The 18,230-nt window shown below is 49.0% G+C and overlaps 1 protein-coding gene across 1 annotated transcript in view; it reads right to left on the minus strand.

Moving 5' to 3' along the window:
* Positions 1-18,230, minus strand: part of COL22A1 (collagen type XXII alpha 1 chain) — a 320,119-nt gene that overhangs the window by 243,401 nt on the left and 58,488 nt on the right. Inside the window, exon 4 of the mRNA XM_017501684.2 lies at positions 7,993-8,067. Coding sequence (XP_017357173.1) covers positions 7,993-8,067 — 75 coding nt within the window. The remainder of the gene's footprint in view (positions 1-7,992; positions 8,068-18,230) is intronic.

An 18,230-nucleotide genomic window follows, 5' to 3' on the forward strand; every position in this document is an offset into this window, starting at 1 on the left:
GAAGGAAGGAAGGAAGGAAGGAAGGAAGGAAAAAAGAAAAGAAAAAAAAGAACAGTCAGTCATGATCAGGCCTGGACAGGCAATGGCCCTGCACAGTGTCTGCCTGTCTGCCAGCGTCAATACACTCTGGCTCTACTATTAGACACTCATGTCTTAGAAAATCACTCTGAGTTTTAAATGAGAAAATGTGTAGGAACAGCCCTGAAATACAGTAGGTCCTCACTAAATGCTGGGTGCTCTAATGGATCCGTCACCCTGAATGAGAGCATGATCACTCCCCTAAACCCTCACAAGCTCTAGACAAACATGCGGCATGGAGACGTGGGTGGGTCTCCCTGACACCGACATCCTGTGATCCTGGCTGAGTCACTTTCTGGACATCAGTCTCCTCATCTGTAAACTGGGAGAATGGGTGCAATTGGATCATCTGTTGCGTTTTTAGCACCAAAAACTATTGATCATATTTTCTCCAATTTTTGCCATGGCTGGAAAGAGCCCCAGTCAAACTGCATTTCTTGCATAGCAGTTAATTTGAATGTGCAGTTTTATGCGGTGAAGAATCCCTGTGTTCAGGATGCCGGGACGTGTGAGTTAACAGAACAGCCGTGGTTCCTATTCAAAGGCATGGGTTAATCCCAGGTAAAGGTACAATGCGCACTGGGCATTTACAACATTTAACGCAGCCCAAGGCTCTCTGCTCCCACAGAGTTCCAGCTGGGAGACTGAGGAAGTTATCTGGTTTTGTTGAGCCTGTTTCTGTAACTGGAAAAATGGAGAGAATAATCTATTGCAGGGCTGTCATGAGACCCAAGGGTGATGACAGTATTAAATACCTGGGGGAAAGCCAGAACCCAGGGCTTGCTCAGTCAACCACACTGTCCCCGCCTGCGGACCACAATGGGAACCTGTTGAGCCAAGTGAAGCTTGGTCCCCTGACAATAGCTCTGCCACCACCCCAGGGCTCTACCTCACTCACTCCAGTTATAAGGACCAGGCCTCCAGAGCGCATGGCTGGGAGTGGCTGCCACCCCCAGCAGGGAGGGAGTCCTGGGGAGTATCCCTGAGAGATCCTAAGTTGGGTGAAGCCAGTCAACTGTGAAACATTTACTGACTGCCTGCTGAGAGCAGCGCCTCCCCCTCATCTGCCCCAGCCCCAGGCACTGCTGTTGGCACAGCCCCCAGCCCACCTGAGCAGGGAAGCAATGCCCAGAGGCTGCAGTCTCAGCATTGCCTGGGGACGGAAGCCTCAAGAGTCCCCACAGCTCTGAGCCCCCAAGCAGGCCCAGTGACGAGCAGCTGCTGAAACTGACTTAGCCCCATACAACAAGGGGCCTTTGACAACCCACCGGGCAGCCCCTGTACTGTGGCCCTGTGTCTGGAAGTGTCCTAGAGCCTGAGGAGCCCCCACAGTGGGAGGGGCTGGTGCCTCTGAATGGGGGAGCTTGGCCACAAAGACCTGGAGGGCCCTGGAGCTCCGGGGTTACAAGAAACTGGCGCCTAAGGTGAGGCGAGCACAGCCTGCTCAGAACAGAAAGCCTGCTTAGGATCAGATGCTGTCTCGCAGGAAGGCGGAATAGTGAGAACAGGTGTTGAGGACAGCCCATTCTAGGTTCAAAACTTGGCCCGGCCCTGGCCAGAGGCAGGAGGCATCCTGGTGGCCTCCTCCTCAGTGATGTGGGGGTGAGGATGTGCCTTGCAAGGTTGTCACCTTTAGGGGCTCAGACAGCACCTCGCTGCTGAAGAAAAGCAGCGGACAGTTTAATCGAGGGAGCGGAAGCAGGCCGTGATGTGGAGGGAGGGGAGCACCGCAGTCGGGAACACCGGGGTTCCCGTCCCTGTTCTCAGACTCAGCAGCTCCACGGCTTCAGGGCAAGTCCTCAGCCTCTTAAACCTCCATTTGTCATCTGTGCAGCTGCTTGAGGAATCCCACGGAGGTGGGGTCCCTGCAGGCTCGTGGGGAGTGGGGGCTCTTACTCAGAGGAGGCTCACAGGTGGCCTCAGCAGCCCCGACACACTCACTGAGGGATGAGGGGAGGGAGGAGAGCCCAAGAGCTTGTCCAGGGCGGACATGTGCCCACCCTGGGAAAGGTAAGGGCTGGGAACTACAAAGTGAGTGTCTCCTCTACTCCACAGACCATCAAATGCCACTAAAAACTGACACCCTCATCCGCGTTTCCCCTCGGCAGTCGTATTGGAGAGAATATATGAAATACACTTGTTTTCAAAAAGCAAGCCTATGCTCTACTTTCTGGTTCCACTTTGATTGGTTTCAGTGAACAAAAACAAAGAGTTGAACACAGCAAAACTCAGAACAAGAAGGAATTAACTGGGTGGCAGAAAAAGGCAAAAAAAAAAAAAAAAGATAGATTGCCCAAAATAAATAAGGGCTGGGAAGGAGAATAAAAAATGTTCCCGAGGAAAGCGGGCTGCGTTGCAAGGCACTCTGAAATAAAAAAGCAATTGTTTCATGCAAAATAGATGGGACACCTCGCTGAAGCCGGGAGGCCACTGGACCACGCGGTGTCAGGAGAACATGGCAATGGCCCAGGTCACTGGCTGCACCTGCTGTGCCAGGCGCCTACTGTGAGCTCCTCACCTCATCCGGCAAAGGTCGACCTGCATGGAGTTCTGCCAACCCCCCGGGCTGCTTTAGTTCCTCTCGGAGTCTAGATGGGTCTGGGCGAGATAGAAGCAGCAGCTTATCTGTCTATGCGGCTGCCTCCTTCAGTAGATGGACAGCTCTTCGAGGAAAGGGATGATTTGATCTGTTTCTCCATCCTTAAAATGCCTGCTGCTTTTGCTGTTCCTCTTTGAGCGTTTGTGGGTTGTTCGTGGAAAGAGAGAAGAAGGGACTGAAGGAATTCATGGCCTGCTATTCGGGGCCTCCTACGTGTTAGATGCTGTGTGGCCTGCTGAGATTGCAGTCATCAACAGGAATCTGGGCTGCTGGGGGATGTCAGGACCCATGGTGAAGGCACACTGGCTGGGAATGGGGCAGGCTGGGGCAAGCCAGGCTGGGCTCTGTCAGCCACATCAGGGAGTTTGGGTTTCTTTCTTCAGGCAATGAAGAGCCACTGAGTGCTTTAAAGTGGGGGAGAATTACCATCTGGTTTGTATTTCCCAAGGTCATTCTGGTGGCAGGGGATGCAGGGCAAGACCAGTAGAGGCGGGGAGGTGAGATGAGGGCGGGGGGGGGAGGGCTGGAAGAAACACTTGAACTGGAGAGCTGTTTAGAAGGTGCCATGGGCAGGACTTGGTGATTATCTGGATGGGGGGCCCAAGTGGAAAGACAGAGAAATCCAGGATGCCTGTGGCCAAATTTGAGACCCACACATGCCTAACACACGCTTAAAGCGCCAAGTAGATGAACTTCTAGAAAAGTTGTGTAACACTTTTATTGGCTAGAATTTGCAGAATATTTGGTTATCAGATCTGAGAGGGACTCTTGAAGACATTCTGAAGGATCCACTGTTACACAGGTGAGGAAACTGAGGCTCAGAGATGTCAAGAGATTGACCCAAGGCTTGCTGGCTGGTGAGCAGCAGGGCCATCTAAGACCTATGCCTCCAATCTCCTGCATCTATTCTCATCCTCATGCTCACAGACCCAGCCAGATACACCCTAAAAATAGCCAGAGTCATTTACGGGAAAGCCGGGAGGTGAGGCTTTTGGCAAGTGCCTCTTTTCCAGAATCAAAAGCTGTCCCTATTACCCAGTGGCTTTTAAACTGGCAAATCTGAGGCTCCATCTCTCGATAACTCCCTCTTCAGCCTGGGCATGGCTGGAGCAGGTTTTTGGGGCCGGTTATAGAGGGGACGGTAGATAAAGCACGTTCTCTGTGCATTCAGAGCTGCACAAACAGGGCGTATTTGCTCTGCAGACTGAAGAATGTCCAGCTGGCACTGTGATTTCTTTTCCAGGGAGGCTCCAAAGAGGGAGGGGGGCTTCAGGACTCTGGCTGTGGACTGACACAGGAGGGTCCATAATAGAGGGTCCCAGTCACCAAACAGACTCTTTGGAAGGATCCTCCACATATGTCATAGACTAAGAAATCTGTTCAAAGTTCCACATTTTCATGTGCAAATGCACATGTGTGTGTGCGCGTGCACACACACACACACACACACACACACACACTCCCGAATCTTCCCTGCAAGAATCAGTTATTTATTTATTTGAGGTAGAGTCCTGCTCTGTCCCTCAGACTGGTGTGCCATGGCATGATCTCAGCTCACTGCAACCTCTTCCTCCTGGGCTTAAGTGATCCTCCCACCTCAGCCTTGGCTAATTTTTTTCATGTGTATTTTTTACAGAGATGGGGCATGTACCACCATACTTGGCTAATTTTTGTATGTATATTTTTTGTAGAGACAGGGTTTCACCATGTTTCCCAGGCTGGTTTTGAACTCCTGGGTTCAAGCAATTCACTTGCCTTGGCTTCCGAAAGCACTAGGATTACAGGTGTGACCCACTGTGCCCAGCCAGAATTATCCTTAAGTAGAAAATAATTGCTATTCTTCAGTCTACAGAATGACCAAAAAAGCTTTCGATTCATTCTGAGTTACAGATGATGCAGGCAGATTCGTTTGGTCGTTTGTCCGCCTGCCTTCCTTCCTTCCACCCCTGCTTTCTCCCTCCTTTCCTTTCTTCCTTCTCCCATCCATCTTTTAGTCCATCCCTCCATCCAACCTCCCATCCAACCATTCATGTTTTCATCCTTTGATTAATGCTTCTTAACTTCACTAATTCATTCATAAATCCATCTACTCATTCAACAAACATTTGTCACATTCCTTCTAAGTGCCAGGTACTATCCTCTACTGTTTTCTGTTTGTTTTTTGAGATGGAGTCTTGCTCTGTTGCCCAGGCTGCAGCGCAGTGGTGTGATCTCTGCTCACTGCAACCTCCGCCTCCCGGGTTAAAGTGATTCTCCTACCTCAGCCTCCTGAGTAGCTGGGACTACAGGCACCTGCTACCACGCCCAGCTAATTTTTTGTATTTTTAGTAGAAACAGGATTTCACCATGTTAGCCAGGATGGTCTCGATCTGTTGACCTTGTGATCCACCCGCCTCAGCCTCCCAAAGTGCTAGGATTACAGGTACGAGCCACTGCACCCGGCCGTTCTCTATTCTTAAGACACATAGAATAATGCCCAAGCATAACAAATGCTCTCAAACAGTTCATATGCTTGCTGGGGAGTTAGACAGGGAAGCAAATAATTATAATACCTTCAAATTGGAGTTCTCAGAATAGAATAAAATGCTAAAAGAGCCACTAATCACCCTGTGGGGCTTCAAGCAGTTTCCTGGAGGTGACTGTTGAGTTGGGCTTTGGGGGATGAATAGGAGTTCACTGTGAGAATGAGGTGGGGACGGGCACACCACAGAGAGGAAATGTCATAGCCAAGGGGAGGACTGCATCTTTGGGGGCAAGCAAGCATTCCAACAGACTCATGCGTAAGCCACGACAGAGGCAGAACCTCTCCTGCAGAGTAGAAAGCATGGACCAGATTCTAGAAGCCAAGGAATCCAGGTTTTAGAAAGACACCACTTGAAGCGGAGGGAAGAGGGCAGTGCTGGAGACTGACATGCTGGTTACAGAGATGCTATGACACTCCAGAGGAGAGGCAATAGTGGTCTGGATGGGCCTGATGGCAGCACAGGAAGTGCAATATGTATTTTTAACTCTTCCAGCCACCAAGTAGGTGCAATGACAGGAAAAGTGCTGTGTCCCCTCTCTTGGGCTGCCTGTCTGGGGGTGGCCAGTCTAGGAAAGAGTTCTGAATCTACATTACAATACAGCCTATTTTCCCCTTCTTATGGCAGGAAAAGAGACAAACTTTTGGTGGTCTGGGGAAGTTTGCCTGATTTTTAAGACACATGTGAGTTTCATTTCTTCACTCTGTTGAATCAGTTACCTAGAAATGCACATGTACAGTCCAAGCTCCTAGATTGGCCACTCAATGTGGCAAAACAGTGACAAACATGGACTTTGCTGAATGGTGATCTGAATGCAAATCCTGATTCCACCACAAACTCAGGCAAGTGGCTCAAGCTCTCTGTGCCTCAGTTTTCCCAACTGTGAAATGTGCAACAGTGCATCTCATATAAAATACAGAGGAATGCATCTCATATGCTGTGAGGGTGGATGAGGAAATTCATGCAGACCCACGGGCACACAGTAAACGCTCGGGAGGCATTTGTTATTGCTGTTGCTTTTATTAATCACAGTACTGTCATAATGATTCCCTTCTATGGATATGTGTGTTAGATAATGAATTACTTGGGGGAACGCTGCTGTGAAGGACCCACGGCTCCCAAAGCCACGGGTAGATAATGCAGCAAGGTAAGAATTTGCTTTGAAGACAGATGTCAATGAGAGAGGTCTCAGGGAAGAGCTGGGCAGACATGTTCACACTGCAGCAGATAGAAAATAGATTATCTGAGAGCCAGAGCCTCGCTGGGGATTACCAAGGCAACAAGCGGGAACGTCTAAGTCAAACTGCCCAGAAGTTTCACACCTTGGGCAATGTATCGGGTTGGTACAAAAGTAATTGCGGTTTTGCCATGAAAGTTTTGCACAATTAATTATTTTTGCATGAACCTAGTAGCTCAGACATGAATATACTTATTTCAAGGAAATTAAGTTAACAGAATGAAGAAGATGAAAGCCATCTTTATCTCATGTATTAGACAAATAAACGCTGACAGTGACAGCACCCCATTGAGCACCAGCTGTATACCAGGTGTCCCACCTGAAGAATGTCACTATCTTTGTTGGTTGCCTCTGAAAGTGCTGGTAGTTTATTGGGGAGATGCTTGAGCAGGGAGTAGGGGCAGGAGTCAGGGAGAGACCAGCTGATAGAGTGTGGCATGTGGCCAGTTACCCTGGCGGACGGCTATCCCTAGGAAACTCTGGGAAATGGGGTCAAACGTGGACCTCAGAATCTTCCCACTCAAGAAGCAGTAGCACTGGGGTGTTTCTGCACCGAGGGTCACTGATTGAGGGCTGCTCCTGAGGGGTGTTCACTCCCTGGCACATATTCCCCACTGTGCACATAGGCAGAGCAGCCTTCCACCATTCCGGAAAAATCCCTCAGGCACAAGATGCAGATGCTGACATCTTCAAGTCAGCAGAGCACACTGACATGGCGCGGTCCCTGGGATGCAAGCAGGGTCTCAGTAGTGCCTGTCAAACACCTCGTCCTGACCTCACAAGGCTCTCTGCTAGGTGGGGGACACAGAAGTGCTGAGAATTGGACCTAAGATGACGCAGGATGGAGCGGAAGGACACCCAACCCCAGGACATTGGCAAGAAGAGCAGGGCTGCTGTCCTGCAGTGGCTTCCTGGTTGGGAGTTGGGAGAGAAGAACACTTCTTTGCCATATGTATTTAAAGTGCTGAGCAGGGTGCCCAGACACAGGAAGGCCTGGATCCCCATGTTCAGGTTATCGGCTGGGATGATGGGGAGCAGCCTGGGCCGTTCCTGCATGCTCACAGCCTTCTATCTGTCACATGCCTGACAGCCTTTGGCGAGACTCTGCGGTATTTCTTTCTGCTGCTGGGTCTGCAGTCACGTGTCTCTTTGTTCTCTCACCCATTGATTCACTCATATATTTATAACTCTGATTCACTCTCGCTTTCACTCCGAAACACATTTATTTATTCAGTCGTTTGCTCCCTTTGCCAATCATTTGCTTACTCATTCACCAGCTCCTTTACAAACTCATTCATTCTCATGCATTACTGAGTGACTCCTATAGAATATCCACAGCCTGCCAAATGGAAAATGTGAATGTATGTTCTTTCCTGTTGGATGGTTCTTTGATGAGAGCTGCCACCTGCACGATTCAAACCATTTTATCAGGACTCTGGTGAAAGAGGGAACAAACACAGGGTCAGCGAGGCCACCTCTGAATTGACTAGGGTCACGCTCAGGCCCAGCAAATCATATAAGGAAGCAGGCATGCGTGGTTGCTGTTTTTCCCTTACCTGTGATTTCCTTGGTTCCTCCATTGGTGTGCTTAAAGCGATCTCCTTCTACGCGAACACTAGGGCAGAGCACATCTGAGGAAAGTAAGAGGAAACAGAGACTGATGAGAAAATGTGATCTATCGTCACTCTGTGAAATATGACAGCACACGAGACCCCAACCCGCCACGCAGCATGTGAGGTGGAGAAGATGCAGGGCAGCTGGCAGCTCCGCACCCACTTATGTTTTCATTTTCCCGTGTATTTGTTAAGCATCAGCTCTGCAAATACTGTGTTCTGTACCGGGGTGAAATATGAACAAGGCTTTGTCCCTGTCTACAATGAATTCACAACCTTGTCCGAGGAAGCCAGACACGGACATCAATATTATCAGCATAGTGGAGCAAGTGATAGATACAGGTGCCTGCTGCTGAGGGGTTCAGGACACAGATACAATACCTAATCTAACTCAGGAAGACAGAGAAGCTTTCTTGGAAAGATTCTTTTTGAAAGAACAGTAAGATTTAGCCAGACAGACAAAAGACCAAAAGGTGATACAGGCAGAGGGAACTTCATTTAGGAAAGCATGCACATATACATGAGACCTCCAAGTCAGTAGGATGTCAATGAAATGGAAATTGTGTGCCGGGACAGATCAGAAAGATGTCCCATAAGTCATCTGATGGAGCTTCAGGTATAATTCCATAAAAAGGCAAATTCCAAAAAGGAAAACTCAGTTATACGAAAGTAATTAAGTCATACAATAAAAAATTATTATACAATATTACAAATATATCTTACAGTCTTCACGAATCCTCACTTTTAAAAAGTTGGAAGAAGGCCGGGCATGGTGGTTCATGTCTGTACTTTGGGAAGCCAAGGTAGGCGGGTCACCTGAGGTCAGGAGTTCGAGACCAGCCTGGCCAACATAGTGAAACCCCGGCTCTACTAATAATACAAAAATAAGCTGGGCATGTTGGTATCCACCTGTAACCCCAGATATTCAGGAGGCTGAGGCAGGAGAATTGCCTGAATCCAGGAGGCAAAGGTTGCAGTGCGCTGAGATCGCACTACTGCACTCCAGCCTGGGAGACAGAACAAGACTCTGTCTCAAAAATTAATAAATAAATAAAAAGTTGGAAGAGAAATGAACTCTTTTAGTCCCTCTAACAATTCCAGAAGGAACATTAACTTTGAATTTTGATGTGCTGGGTCCATGCTGACTGCACTGCCGCCTACCTCTGTGGCTTGGAGAAGTCTCTTAATCTGTGTGTCTTAGCGTGGGCACCTGTGGCATGGGAGACCTTAAAATGCACACATTTGTCACAGGGCTGCTTTGAGAATTGGGTAAGATTAAGCCCACAACAGCACTGAGACTAGAGTAAGGAGGTTCTGTATTCTCTTAAATTTAGCACCCAAAGCACCTCACTTACCTCCCTGAAGACCCAGCCCTGTCCATGAAGCAATTTGATCATCACACATTATTACTGTGATCACATTATTATTTGGCAGCTCCATCACCCCGTCAGTTCTATATACAATGGCCTCTTCTCATATTTGAGGGTATAAATGTCTCAGCACAGGACCAGTTTGAGACGCCTTTCTCTATCAGCAGTCAGGGGAACAAATGAGATCTTTCCTGATTTGGGAGGAGGTATTTTTAATGTTTATCCTCAAAGGCACCACCAGGTCTGACAAGCACCATGGAAGGGGTTATTTTTGAAACAGCACCAAGCTGTCTGTCTAGCACTACGTACAGGAACCGGTGCAGGCACGGCGCAATATTTAGACAGCTCTGCCCAGGACAGCGGCAGCTGTGGGGTGACGATCAATTACTTTAAGCTTGGCAGCCTGCCAGAGAGACAGGCTGGGAATTGCGTGTCATTTTAATGAGTTTAAAATTTAAGATGAGTTGACTCAGAAGGTTCTATCTATCTTTGATGATGAGCAAATCTCTGGAGGCTGGTGGCTGGCGCTCAGGGTAGCTGCTCCATTGAGTCACATCTCTGCAAATTTCCCAAGGGGAGGACCATGAACACAGAAATGATGGAGATTCTACTCAAAGATATAGAACTTTCTCAAATTGCTTTAAGGAATCTTTCTCAAAACAACCCACAAATTCCCTCTGGGGCCTTCACTAAGCCTCACACATTCACCAGGCTCAAGGGGCAATTTACAGTTGAGTTGGTTAAGTCAGAACAAATGGCTTCCTAAACACCCCTCCAGCCAGGCTTCCCAGGGATGCCAGGCACCTCGGGGTCCACCTGCTTGGCAGGGAGATAGGGTTAGCATCCATGGCTCCTCTTAACCTATAATTAGAAGCCATTTTGCATTTCCTTTTGGCCAAGATATCCCCATATCTTGGAGAACGATTTGCTTATTTCTCCATTCACTCATTTATTCACATGCAATTCTTCACTGAGCTCCAGATATGTTCCAAGCATTGAGCCAGCTCTAAGGTCACAGAAGTGGATAATAGAGACGTCCTCGTCCCTTCCTTGGGGCACTGCAGGGCTGACGACAGGAACAGACTCCAAACATGTGAGTACAAGAAAGGATCAGTGCTACTGGGAGTCAATGTGTCTCCACGCTTCCCAAGCCTCCTCCTCCTGGATCTTAGAGACTCTGCTCAGCCTTCAACAACCCCAGGGCTTTGTTTCCATTTATCCCAGCCTGGGTAGGGAGCCCTTCCTCAGGTCCCAGTGTCAGAGACAAATAACAAAAGTTTGCTGTGGATGAAGGAAAGGATGGCTTTAAAAAGCTTTTGGTTTTCTTGATGTAAGGGAATAGATAGGTGGATGGGGTGGTGAGTTTATTTTCCCTCCTTCCGCCTTTGAACGTGAAACAATGTTTGGGGGACAGTCTAGGAGAATGGATGAATTATCAAGCCAGCAATTCCAATCCTAGGTGAGAAGCATAAGATTAAAAGAACAAAACAACAATAAAAATACTTCTATTTATTTAAGCCACTGTATATAAGTTTTCTTTACTTGCAGCTGACTGCATTCCAAATTTGCATGCATTTCCTTCCTGTGAGCCTCACTGATATGCCAGGGTAACCAACTGGAAGGTCAGATTCTCTTTCCGGATATCTTAGGACAATTAATGAGGGTGGTGAAAACTGGTGCATTATTTCCTTGGTAAAAGAAATGCAGACTGAGTTACCTTCTCTATACCAATAAATATGGAATTCCAAGGTAATCCTTCAGGAGCAGCATAAGAAGTAGTTCTAAACTAGGGACAAGGATAAGTTCTCAGGAGTTAAAAATGTATATTTTTGAAACTATGAAAACACAAAAATGAAAATGTCTAATGACAAAGACATTGCTTCCTTAAAGTCCGTTTACTATCTACCCATTGGCAATCATTTTCCTTCACTCTCTAAGCAAGTGGAACATTCTAGACTTCTGAGGAGGAAAAAGGTTATCTCTTCACACAGCATGGGTTCCATTTCACCAGAAGCCTACTGATTGATCAGAGCTGCTGCTCTAAGGGAAAATACCAGGAATTTACTGCAATCTTTCTGGAAAAACACATACATTTATTTGGCCTCAGTTTACCAAAGGGCAAAAGGAGGGCATCTGTTTGTCCATTAGGGGAGGAGAAGGGCTTGCACTACATGATGACTGATGGCCTTGTGCACTACATTGACGCACCCATGGTTCTGTCTGCAGAACACACAGCCTTGTCATCCCCTGGCTCTTGGCAAAGAGTTTTTTCAGCTGAGAAAGGAGGGTGCATGCAATTATTGAGCACCTAGTGTGTGTCAATCATCTGCATTTGCATTTAACTTACAACAACCATCCTAGAAGATAGATTTTGTTCCCATTACACAGATATAAAAACTGAGTCCAAGATAAGAACTCATCAGATGGGAGAAATGTATCTGTATTTGAATAAATTCCTAACTGAATTTAGCATCTAGGAAGAGATAGGATGACCCCATGTTAGGAGAACAGCAGGGCTGGTAGAAACAAGGGAAGGATGCCAGGGCAGCGCCACCGGCTACCAGACAGGAAGCAATCACGGCTCATCCATCACCATGCAGCAGCCGCTGCTGAGTGCAGCTAACCACAGACAAGACGTATGACATCCAAGTGGGAGGGGGAGGAGGCAGAGGAGGGAAGAGCTTAAGCAGACGCCCAGCAGACACAAGATCCAGTTCCTCTGCTGCTCCGAGGCCAGCCAAGGAATTCTCCACATATCCCCATTTCAGATAAGCAACAGACACATGCCAGGCCCAGGGCCCAGGGCTCATGTTAATAAGGATTACAACTGTAATGGCTCCCAGGGACTGAGTGCCTGCATGGCTAGGTCCTGCACTGGGAATGCCATGTGGGTTGTTTCTGAACCTCTTGGCTGCCCTGCTGGAGGGATGTAGTTATCTCCATAAGCAGCAGGCACATGTAGGTGGCTTGCTGTGCACCAGACGCTGTTCCAAGCATGTTGAATACATTGACACATTTAATTGAATCCTTACCATGGCTTTACAAGATAGGTGCTATTATTTACAGAAAGAAAGAAAGGGGGACTAACTTCTTTCTGCAGAAAGAAAGGCGTAAAGAAGTGACTCAACGGCCCAAGGCCACACAGCTAGCAGGTGGCATAGTCAGCATGATGGCTCTAGCATCCAGTTCTTGGCCACTGCATGATGCAGCCTCTCCAAGGGCCAGGTCAACTGCCTCAGGTCACCCAGCCAATAGGGATTCAAGCCTGTCTGTCTCCAAAGCCTGAACCAGCAGACAGCCAGCTTGCTATTTCTACAGCAGTCCATTTTGCCTTTGAACAGCCTTGACTTGTAGAAGGATATTCCTCACTCTGTACCTATAGGATTCATTGGCTTATGCAATGAGAAGCCAAGGCTCAGAGAGGTTAAGTCATTTACCCAACATCACACAGCTAACAAGTGGCACAGGCGGGAACTGAGCCTAGGGAGTCAGATGTGGGCATCTGAGCTCTTAACCACCATCCACAATCTCAGCACTGGAAAGTGCCTTGGCTGTAATAGGATAATAACCAGCCAATCGCTGAAGAATGGCTATACTGTGTCAGCATTATCCATAGGCTCTCATTTAATCCTCCCCATGGTCTGCAGGGCAGATACTATTATCCGTATTTCATAGGTGAACAAGTAACATTCCTAGCAGTTGAAACGCGGAGGGGAATTGTTATTAACCACACCTCAGGGCCATGGTGTGCACCAGGTGAATGAAGACAACCCAGTATCCAGACATTGGGTTCTTAGGCCCAGTTCCACCTCCACTACCTGTTCTGGAACTTTCTGGAGATTCCTGGCTTGCATTTTTCCTCTAGGCCAGAGTGTATCAGCACCAGCTGCCTCTCCAGAAGCCCCAGATCCTCTGGCTGGTCAATCCACATCTCCCAGATCCTCTAGGCTAGAGAGATGGCATGGTCAGGGTGCCATGTGTTTTGTGAGAACGTTTATATGCGTGTTTCATAGGAATTCTGTAAAATATGCAGTAGACAAAATATTGCTGGAAAAGAAAATCCCCTGGACCTGCCGTCAGCTGCAAACACTAGCCCAGGAGATCAGGGCCGCCTCCCTCCTTCCCCTCCTTGCCCCTGTCTCAGAAAGATGCAGCACTAGGAATGAGGGGTGGGCTCTGGCACAGCTGGGCCCTTCCTGATGGGAGTTGGGGATGCAGTTGTTTCTGTTTGGAGACTGATGAGGCACAAGAAACAGTAACAAGCTGAGGGGCTGCCAGAGCCATCTCTCCTCTCCCAGCCAAGTGTGAGCTGTGCACCAATGTACAGAGAAGCGAAAATGGGACCAGACCGGAGGAAAGAACCTCGAGCCCCCAGGTTGATGGGAGGAAGCTCTGGGGTCAGACAGACCTCACCTCTTTCATGTCAGTTACCCCTTGAGTGTCTGTTTCCAAACTCAAAAACAGGGACAGAAGTCCTGCCCTCTTCCATCCACAGTTGTACTAAAGGTTAAATAAGATGGGCAGTGGATGGGAAGTTCTCAGCATGAAATCTGGTATCTAATAAGTGCTCACTTATTTATTCCTTCATTTAACCAACACGTATTTGCCAAGCGCCTGGCACATGTGTCCTAGCACAAGAAACAAGTGCAAACACATGAACACACAGGCGAGTGGCTCCTGCCCTCCTGGTGCTCACGTGATAGTGGAGGAGGCAGAGGACAACACAGAAGCCGACAGGGAGGCAAGCTGGCCATAGTGTGCAGCTTGGGCCACAGACAAAATATGCCTGCGATGTGATGGGGCTTTGGCAGTGGGGACACTGGACAGACATTGGATAAGCTAGTCTGGGAGGAGTTCTAAGGTGAGTGACACCTGAGCTGAGGGCTAAGAAGGACAACAGTCCAGCCATGGGAAGAGCAGGGCAAACAGCCTGGAGGAGCTTCACTTATCATGGGGGTGAGGAGGGGCCAAGCCCCACAGCTAGAGTGGCAGGAGAAGAGGGGCAGGAAAGGAATGCGAAAATGCCATGCACGCCATGGAGAGCCTCGTGTCCCAAGGCAAGTTTGGAATTGAGAGCAATGCAGGCGCTGCTCATGGTCGTTGCTAGGTATGAGTACTACCTGTCCCACTGGGACTTTGGGCACCAGCCAACATCCACGACTTCAAATGGCCCAAGGGCTCCTTGGACCTCCCTTCCCTCCCAGGGATGGCCCAAAACCAAGCACCAGTAGGTGTCACCAGAGACTGTGCAGAGCTTTCAACAGGAGAGGATGGGGAGGGGATGGAGGTGAAGGGGAGCTCAGGGGCAGCAAAACCTTTGCAGCCTTTTTGCAAGAGAGCCAGCAGAACTTCCGAGACCAGTCCTCCCTTCATTCCACGCTTAATGAATACCCAGTATGCACCTGGTACTGATCTGATCCTGGGCATAAAATAATGGCAAAATGACAAGCTCTCTGTCCTCAGGGAGCTGCCATCCAGTGGAAAAGATGGAAATTGATCAAACAAGGCACTGGGGTCTCCAAGACGTGTGTGATGATAGCAGGGGTGGCAGTAGTGGGGAAGCGCTAAGGGAGGGATAGAAGACAGGGCGCACAGCAGGTGGCTGGAGGCGTGGGATGACTGTGCTGGGGGAAAGGCTGATTGGGAGGTTTGGGAAAGGACCTGGAGGTAAGAGTGGGGACACATGGCTGGGATGATCAGCAAAGGGAAGAGCAATGGTGAGATGAGGTGGAAGGGGCCAGAGGCTGGGGTTGGGGCTGACGGACCCTAGTAAGATGTGTCACTCTGCAGTAGGGGGAGGGCCTGGCAGTGACAGGGAAGGAATGGAGGCAGAGACCAGCCCGAAGGCCACCACAGTGGTCCAGGGGAAGGAACGATGGTAGTTTGTCCCATGTGGTGGGGTGGAGGAGAGGAGAGATCACAGTCCCTGGATCTATCCTGAAAGCAGGCTGAGCAGGCTCTGGCGGTAGATTACATGTGGAGTGTCTGAGAAAGGGAATGCTCTGCCCTGCACGGCTGGAATGCTGGAGTCACAGAACATGAGTCCAGTGGTGGGCATTTTCCATGTGCGATGCCCTATAGGTGCTCAGCAAGCATCAGGATCTTAAGCCCGGCTTTCAGATCTCAAGGTGTGGGGCCCAGTTGGAGCTTTCCATTTGGAAGTTGCTGAAGCAGGGATAGTGTTTAAAGCATCGGGAGTGAGTAAGATCATTCAGCAATATATCTAGAGAGAGGAGAGAGGTCTGCAAATCAGGAAGTCTTCAATATTGGAGGCCTGCAGCCTTCAATATTGAAATGTGAGTGATGAGGAGTGGCTGGCAAAGGAGACTGAGAAGGGGAGGCCAGTGAGGTGGGAGGAGAACCAGGGTGAGGGAGGTCTGCAGGGTACGTGGAGGGAGCGTTTTACGCAGCAGGGAGCAAGCAGTCCACAGCACCAATTCCTAAATGTCAAATAAAAAGGGGGACAGCTTGTGCCTGGTGGCTTACACCTGTAATCCCAACACTTTAGGAGGCCGAGGCAGGTGGATCACTTGAGGCTAGGAGTTTGAGACCAGCCTGGCCAACATGGTGAAACTCTATCTCTACCAAAAAACACACAAAAGCTAGCCAGGTGTGCTGCTGTGCAGCAGTAGTCCCAACTACTCAGGAGGCTGAGGCAGAGAATCACTTGAACGCAGGAGGCAGAGGCTACAGTGAGCTGAGATGGCTCCACTGCACTCCAGCCTGGGCGACGGGGAAAGACCCTGTCTCAAAAAAGAAGGGCCAGCATTAATGGTGAGGTTCAGCATCCTACAGGGTATTGGTGCCCTGAATGACGGGGTGAGGGCCCCATTGGAGCAGGTTCAGAGAGAATGGCTGGGCAGCAATGGGAGACAGCAGGGACAGCACCTATGTCAAACCCAGACTCTTCCCCTGACTCCTAGTTTCAGAGATGGTCTGAACGTCTAACCCCATCCTCCAATAATGACTCCTGAGGAAGCTCTTTTGGGAAACTACAGGAAAACACTCATACTCCCAAATGCTTCCACAACCGATCTCTCTCTTTTAAAAAAATTTTTCGAAGAGACTCCCTCCTTAATGATTTAAAAATTATTTTCACCAAGAAAATTAGCAAGATGCTAATTCCTCTACTTCAAAGTTGGGGTGTCCTGAGATAACAAGTGGACTGACTGTTACCTGGTTTACCTTGCAACCAACAAGCTCATTATTCCAAGGAGCTCAACAGTGTTGAAAAATACCCCCCCAATAATTGGAATTAAGGCAGTGGAAGTGTAAGAAGGAAAATAAAAAGCAAAGACATGTTACCAAATCCCTAGATTCAGCAAGCACATTCACACACCAGGACCTTCAGGAGCCCTTCTAATTTTCTCTGAGGGGAAGATGAACAGTTACAAGAGTAAGTGGCTGCCCCAAAGTAACAGACCTCATTAACACCCAGATTCCAGCCCCAGTTTGCCTGACATCCAGTCTCCCATCTTTGCATGACAGTGTGCCCTGAAGAGATGGCCAATGGGGAGGGTAAACCAAAGATCAGAGTAAGGCAGAATGATCCATCTGTTGAGCAAGAGTATGGGGACCCATAATAACCACTTAAATTGCCAGGCGTGGTGGTTCACGCCTATAATCCCAGCACTTTGGGAGGCTGAGGCAGGCGGATCATGAGGTCAGGAGATCGAGACCACCCTGGCTAACATGGTGAAACCCTATCTCTACTAAAAATACAAAAAGTTAGCTGGGTGTGGTGGTACATGCCTGTAGTCCCAGCTACTCGGGAGGCTGAGGTGGGAGAATCACTTGAACCCCCAGGAGGCAGAGGTTGTGGTGAGCTGGGATCGTGCCACTGCACTCTAGCCTGGACGACTGAGTGAGGCTCCATCTCAAAATTAAAAAAAAAAGAACTCCTTAAATGAGCAGAATGTGGTACTGTAGTTTGGTAGAGATGGTGGCTGTGACTGTCACATGGCAGATGAGGGGCAGGGATGATGGTGCAAGGGTGTCTGACCACAGGACAATGTGTGCTGGGACAGAGGGAGGGCACCATCGTGAGTGTGAGATGCTCATGTTCTGTTAGGAGGTTATGATCATTAGGCTGATGGCCTCACTAGGGAGCAGAGGAGCGAGGGCATGAGCACGTCCTGGGTGTCCACCGTCTGCTGGGACATAGTCACTACCTGGATGGTAGGGAGGCCACAGGAAACAGAAAGGACAAGAGGACAAGAGCCTCTGCCCTCTGGAAGCCCAGACAATCAGTAGATTCCGTTTAATTCTTTCAATAGCCTTCCTGAAGGATCTGACATTCCCAGTGACACAAACACACTGCGACTCAACGAGGGCAAGTAACCTGCTCCTGGTTACTCTCCAGGGCGGTAGTAGAGGAAGGGCTCAAGGCCAGGTCTGACTAAGGTGATGGAGCCTTTCCCATTGCCCTCCCCTCTGGCCTGCTCAGCACACTACTTGGGTTTCTGCTCGTTGCTGTGACATGATCACCAATGAGAAATGTCACCTTTGGAATCTCCAGAAGGATAGCAATCACTTCGGCTCTCACATTTGCCTATTTCTATTCCAGTTACAATAAGAGGGCTTCTGCCCCAGCCTGGGCCTCCCAGACCCCATCAGATTCTCATGTCCTTCTCTTCTCATAGAGATGGCTTGATAGTGATGGTGGTGATGGTGATGGTGATGGTGATAGTGATGATGATGGTGATAGTGATGATGATGGTGGTGGTGTTGATGGTGGTGATGTTGGTGGTGGTGGTGGTGGTGGTGATGGTGGTGATGGGGATGGTGGTGGTGGTGGTGATGATGGTGGTG

The sequence above is a fragment of the Cebus imitator genome, unplaced genomic scaffold, assembly GCF_001604975.1.
Source record: "Cebus imitator isolate Cc_AM_T3 unplaced genomic scaffold, Cebus_imitator-1.0 Scaffold284, whole genome shotgun sequence".
NCBI lineage: Eukaryota > Metazoa > Chordata > Mammalia > Primates > Cebidae > Cebus > Cebus imitator.